Raw genomic sequence first — 6,939 nt, forward strand, 5'->3', positions numbered from 1 at the left:
TTAGTGTTTTGATCAACAAACTCACTTTCTCCAATTGATTCCTGAAAAATAAACGAAATAAACAAATAATAAACCTCAAATGCCACATGCCAAGTATTCTTATTTAGATTTCATCATTTGACAACAAGTATACCATAAACGTCACTATCTATATAAGGTTTGATGTATATGTCCAATTTTAAAGAAAAGAAAGAGAAGAATATCAAGGGATGTACCTGGAAGAAGACAACGTACCAATACTTGAAGCGGGAAGAATGAAGAAAGAAGATAAAATGTGCAACTTAGAATAAATTAGGTCAGAATATTTTTTATTTAATATATATATATATATATGAGGGTAGTTTTGTGAATTAAGTTTAGCGGGTACGGTTATCTACGGGTATGGATACTATGATGCTCGTACCCGTCCCGTTAATATGCGGGTATCAAAAATACCCATACACACGAGTAACAGGTATCCAGGTATCCATTTTTAATATATGTTTCCTACCTATCCCCGTTGTCATTCTTATCTATAAAAGAAATTACTTAGGCTATTTTCATAAAATTTTGTATTTTAAATCATACTATCTAAAAAGTATATTTTATATTTTAAAATATATAATTCAAAATATATTTTTTATTTTATATTCTAAAATTAAAATTTAATATAAAAAATATTTGAAAGTGAATTATGTATTTTAAATTGTATAATTTAAAATATATTTATTGCGAATCAAACAATCCAATATATATATATATATATATATGTATATTTTATATTTCCTAATATACATGGAAGTTCAAGTTAAAAGATATCCTACCGATTAGAGCAAACTCTAACAACTTTTACTTCCAAAAAATCATAGAATTTAGTCATCATTAGGGTCATTTGTTTTTCCTTTTTCCTTTTTATAAATGTATTTATAGCTCTTTTTTTATTATTCAATTAAGATTCATAAAGAAACATAAAGTAGTAGAGAGTACTAAGAGAAAAGAAACATATGGAGGTAAGAACTAAATAAGAGATAAAAAAGAACTATTTAGTTTATTTTTCTATTAAATTATTCTCTGTTTTAAAACTAAAAATAAAATATTATTTATTGAAGGAAGATACTATTTACGTATTATTTGTAGTATCAATAAAATATTAATATTCACTTAGACTATTTTATTTAAATCTATTGTTTAAATATACTTGAAAAATTTTAAAAGTTAACGGGTCCCAAAATATTTTATTTGTGGGTCCTGAAGTAACACGTTGGGCTTTAGGAAAGATGCCCTCATAAACGAAACTGAAATGGGATTGCTTTTTGTACCCTCATGATTCCTTTCTATATTTTGTCGAAAATTAAAAGATAAAAATGATCCTAATTAAAATTTGAAAGTTAATTCTTATATCTTTTTTCTTTGATTGATTCTCTCATTTTTTTTTCTACACTTTCTCTTTCAATGAATTTTGTGCAGTGTTGTCACCTATTGTTTTCATTGATTATTGTCATCAACATTGTTACCATTGTTATTGTGTGAAGTAAGAAGGTGCGATATTTATATTGTTTGGGTTTTTTTTTTTTCTTTTACTTGTATGTTTTGTATTGTTTGATCTGAGAATTTTTAAATTGAAGAATCTAGAAAGTAGTGATGGGTCATCTATATATGTGTTTTTAGTTAAAAATTCTTCTAAAACAATCTTTTTCATATTAAGAATATTCTTCTAAATCGAGAAGTCTATTTTATATTGTATAATTCAAAAAAAAAAATATATGAAAAATATCTTCCAAACTGAGAAATTCAAAATACACTCCTTTATTTGGAAGAATCCAAAAATACAATTTTAAATGCCAAATTGTTGTTTTGGATTAAATAATCCAAAATAAGTTACTTCTCCTTTAGGAAATACACAATTTTGAGAATATCATACAATTTGAGAAAAACTCAAAATATGAGATCCAAAGCTACTCAACCAAAAACAAAAGTTAACGTAACTCATACATCTACCAATCTTCACAATGTTCACTTAAGCTAAATTTTGTGTCAAAATGTATCTCTACACGCAACTCCATTGCCATTTAATAAAATAAGGATAAAGTAGAAAATTTCAAATTTACGAAGGTTCATGAGAAAACTATAGGGACTCAAAGCTAGAGTGTTTTACTTGACTTGATTATTTGACCACCTCAACCCCCGAACAAATATTGTAGAATATACAATTCCAATAAACAAGAACTAAATAAGAAGTAACAAAAAAATTGTGACAACACTATGTTCTTGAATCACATCAAATTTTATGCGATTTTAACTTTCTATATATTAGAATGAAATGATTTTTTTTTTCACAATTTTATTATGTAAAAAATGAAAATATATATTTCTTCTACATATATTCATTACTTGTTACCATGTATATTCCATAAAGATCGAAAAAAAGAAATAAAAAAAAATCATCTGATTAAACCATATTAATTGTAATTTGAAGCAATATCTATTCATTACTGTAGTCATGTTGGAGAAATATTCTTCTTATCTTAAAATAATTGTCGTCTTACACTTTTAAGAGAAAGCTGATTAATTTTTTTTCCGTATTTAATTAAATAATAACTATTTCATTCCTAATTCATTTCTAATTAAATTAAACCAATATTTGTGCATTTATAGTAGATAAAAATACTGTATTCAATGAAGTTTTGCTATATTTAATGAAATGAAGTTATTATAATCTATAACATTAATAATCGATTTCTATTTTTCTTATTTATATATTGATCACTGTTATTTTTTAACAGAATATTTATTTAAATTTTAAAAAAATGTTAAATTAAAAAATGAAAATAGTTATCTTATTATTCTTTAAGTAGTTATTTATTAAAATTTAATTATTTTTTAAATTAAAATAATTTTACAATAGAAAAATGTACACAACTACTATAAAAAAGTTTTTAAATTTAGTGATTCTTGAAAATTGGGTAGGTAGTATAAAATATGTTTGTCGTTGTCAAGAGTTAGAAAAATTGTAGTTTGAGACTGCAAGTAGGTAGGTGAGTTTGTTTCCTAGTTATAGAAAAGAGACATGATTGTGATTTGGCACTGAAAGCTAGCAAGACTTTGAGATAGATCAAACAAAGTATGAAGCTTTGACTGTGAAAATGACCATAGGTATCAGTGGAACAGAAACGACCCTTGTACCCTTGTTTCTCAGTCTTCGATGTCTGCGCACAAATCCCCAACAACCTTCGTGTAAGACTTCAAATGCTACAAACATAAATACTGTTATCACTCTCCAACAACAAAAGCCATTGTTACAACAATCTTAGTTCCGAATCCATGGAGAAACCTCACATAGTAGTGGTTCCTAGTCCTGGCTTCACCCATCTGGTCCCAATTCTTGAGTTCTCCAAACGCCTCCTCCATCTCCTCCCACATTTTCACATCACATGCTTCATTCCCTCAGTTGGGTCACCCCCCTCTTCCTCCAAAGCCTACCTTCAAAATCTTCCACCAACCATCACTTCCATTTTTCTTCCCCCCATCGACCTTGAACAAAAGACAGATCCCTCTGTCCTTGCTCTTCAAATCGAACTCTCTGTGAATCTCTCTCTACCCTTCATAAGGCAAGAATTGCAGTCCCTATGTTCAAGAGCAAAGGTTGTAGCTTTGGTTGTGGATGTTTTTGCAAATGGGGCATTGGACTTTGCCAAGGAACTTAACCTCTTGTCTTACATTTACCTCCCTCAATCTGCCATGTTGCTTTCCTTGTACTTCTACTCATCGAAGCTAGATGAGATATTTTCTTCTGAGTCTAGGGACCCACAAGAGCCTATAAAGATTCCTGGTTGTGTACCTGTTCTCAGAAAAGATTTCCCTCTTCCTTTTCAGAATCTCTCTAGCATAGGTTACAAGGGGTTTCTGGAACGCTCCAAAAGGTTTCATGTTCCCGATGGTATCTTTATGAATACCTTCCCTGAACTGGAATCAGGGGCCATAAGAGCTTTGCATGAACACGTGAAAGGGAAGCCCGGGATTTACCCTGTTGGACCCATCATTCAGAAGGGGTCGATTGATCATGAAAATGGAGTGGAGTGTTTAAGGTGGTTGGATAAGCAAGAACCCAAATCTGTTTTGTTTGTTTCGTTTGGAAGTGGTGGCACACTTTCTCAGGACCAACTGAATGAATTAGCGTTTGGGTTGGAACTGAGTGGCCAAAAGTTTCTTTGGGTTGTGAGAGCCCCTAGCTCTGAGGTGAGTTCTGCATACTTTGGTGCTGAAGCTAAGGACCCTCTGCAGTTTCTGCCACAGGGTTTCTTGGAGAGAACCAAGCAGCAAGGGTTGGTTGTTCCTTATTGGGCCCCTCAGATTCAAGTGCTGGGTCACAGTGCAACTGGGGGGTTCCTATCTCACTGTGGTTGGAACTCGGTGCTTGAAAGTGTTGTGCAAGGTGTGCCAGTCATAGCATGGCCTCTCTTTGCTGAGCAGAGTTTGAATGCAGCAATCCTAACGGATGATCTGAAGGTGGCTCTCAGACCAAAAGTTAACCACAGTGGATTGAGAGAAAGAGAAGAAATTTCTAAGGTTGTGAGGGGCTTGTTCGAAGAAGGCAAGGAAATTCGAACAAGAATGGAACTTCTGAAGATTGCTGCTGCTAATGCGATAAAAGAAGATGGATCATCTACAAAGACTCTGTCAGAAGTGGTTGCGAGTTTCAGAGACTTTTAGCATATCATTTTCAATTTTAGTTGTTGTGCTTCTGTTTTCCTTTTCTACTCATCTAAGTTTTCGACTAGGATATTTCACTAATTCAAGTGCACACAGTTATTTGCTGAGTGCTATAAGAAAAAGATATTGCTGATAAGAAAAATACTGCATACCTTTCAAACAAATGCTCATATCCTTTGTTGTTTCTAATTTATATGTCTAAACCATTTTCTTAGTTTGTATACAATCTCATAATTATGAAAATATTGATGGAGAACTTGGTCACTGGTTAACAATAAGGCATATGCCGAAAGATAATCTATTGGTCTCTATACGTACATATAAAAATGAAATTTTATGTAAACAAAAAGTAAAAGATATACAGAAAAATATATTGATGAGATTCTAATTAATATATTTGAAGGTTAGAATGCAAGAACATATATATTTAAACATTTTCTTTATGATTCCGATGATCTGATTTATTTAAGGTTACATAAATACTGACGAAAACTGTGTTAGGAAATAAAGAAGAAAAAATAATATAACTAAATGATAAAACACCAAAATCATCAATGATGCGTCACACAAAAAGTTAGATTCTTTGAGAGGATAATCTATATCATTTTTAATCCATAATATTGATGACATCTTTTTTGTTTTAATATTTTTTAGTTTCAATTTTCTTACATGTATTCAATGTAAAGTTTAAATTCTTTGTTGAATTTTTTTAATACACGAGCAATACAAACTAATACATAGATTATTATTTTTATTGGAAATAATTACAGATTAAAAAAAAAAAAAGAGAGAGAGTGGATAACAACTTGTTTAAAATGTTTTTCCCCAAACACGAAACTGGAAAGTAGAAAATATATCAGTAGACAAATTCAAATTGAGTTAAAAATCCAAGGGAATGAACAAAGAAAAATTGGCTTACCTAAGCTTAGTTTGAAAACATGCGAGCTTTGGAACAAAGGACATCGAATCCCTCACCGCGATGCCTTGTCAAACACGTTATACAACAATTATTTATTCTTGGACATTAGCAGTTTGGCCATGTAGCTTCAAACTCTTCCATAAGAAGAATCGAGGGTCAACTAATCTTGAAGACCTTAAATTTTAATACTACACGGACCCAGAAAAAAATGGTAATAGTCATCTTTAGCTAATTCCTCGAATATACTTTTGATTAATAGTTGCTCACGTCACATCCATCACATGAAGAAGAACAATAAACAACAATTGCAATAAGAACTAATTATATTTGGATTAGTAAAGTAATTAGACATTCAATCTTTACCTTGCTATAGGAACAAATTATGGAGTGAAAAATCGTGTTTTGTAAGTGTCAGAGTCACATTACCCTAACTAGATTCGTCTTTAATATAATGAGTTTAATATAGAGTCAACAGAAAACAATAAAAAAAAAAACAGCCTCGATAGATCCTTGGAAACCAAACACACGCATGTTTCACATGAAAATCCAGCGCGTCAAGAGGCAATTTACTAAAAAAAAAAGGCACATTTTATAAATTACTTTCATGTAACGGTTGCTTTTGGTTTAGTATCACTATTTGATGGGGTTTTTTTAAGGATTTATTTGACAAATATAACACTAATAATATTTTTGTTTAGTTTACATAAAAAATTGACATCACTTCTAACTCAAAATCATAAGATAAAAAGACTTATAATTACATTTGAATTCTCACACTAGTGGAGAAAAATATCACTTATGTCACATTTATAGTCTAACCTCAAAATTTGTTGTAAAAAATAAAAAGCAATTATTTTACATCTAAGGTTCAATGTAAAATTCAAAATTTATGTTGGATTGTGTTTAAGTCTTTTGAAAATTTTAAAGCTTACATCGGATCCTAGGGCATCTAGTGTAAAATTTTTAATAACTTCTGCACATAACTTCTTCTTCCTAACTTCCTTTTAACAATTCTTTAGCATTTTCCTTCTCTTCTCCGGTGGCAGTTGCACAAATTCCTTTCTCCCAACATTGGTGACCCAAAACGCATCTTTGTTTCATGTATGAGTGGATTTACATAGAAAAGTTCTTTGTATGTTTGTTGTAGTTTAGTGTTCTTCATTGAGGTTAGTTGTCTAAACCTCCATTTTTTTTAAAATTGATACCATGATTGCACCAAATTACTTCGCTTACTCGTCAAAATGCCCAAGCAACTTCAAAATCGACCAAACACAAGCAAGCAAAATACAATAAATGAAACGAGTGATTCATGAATGTTGTAATGGTGCGTG

At 30.7% G+C, this 6,939-nt stretch overlaps 1 protein-coding gene across 1 annotated transcript; it reads left to right on the forward strand.

Annotated features, from left to right (window-relative positions):
- The first annotated feature begins 3,115 nt into the window (after window positions 1-3,115).
- Window positions 3,116-4,878, forward strand: LOC114185855 (hydroquinone glucosyltransferase-like). The gene has a single exon (XM_028073796.1). It carries the CDS (start codon window positions 3,301-3,303, stop codon window positions 4,687-4,689), a length of 1,389 nt encoding a protein of 462 aa, XP_027929597.1. The 5' UTR covers window positions 3,116-3,300; the 3' UTR covers window positions 4,690-4,878.
- The last annotated feature ends 2,061 nt before the right edge of the window (window positions 4,879-6,939 follow it).

Source organism: Vigna unguiculata, chromosome 5, assembly GCF_004118075.2.
Source record: "Vigna unguiculata cultivar IT97K-499-35 chromosome 5, ASM411807v1, whole genome shotgun sequence".
In the NCBI taxonomy this organism is placed as follows: domain Eukaryota; kingdom Viridiplantae; phylum Streptophyta; class Magnoliopsida; order Fabales; family Fabaceae; genus Vigna; species Vigna unguiculata.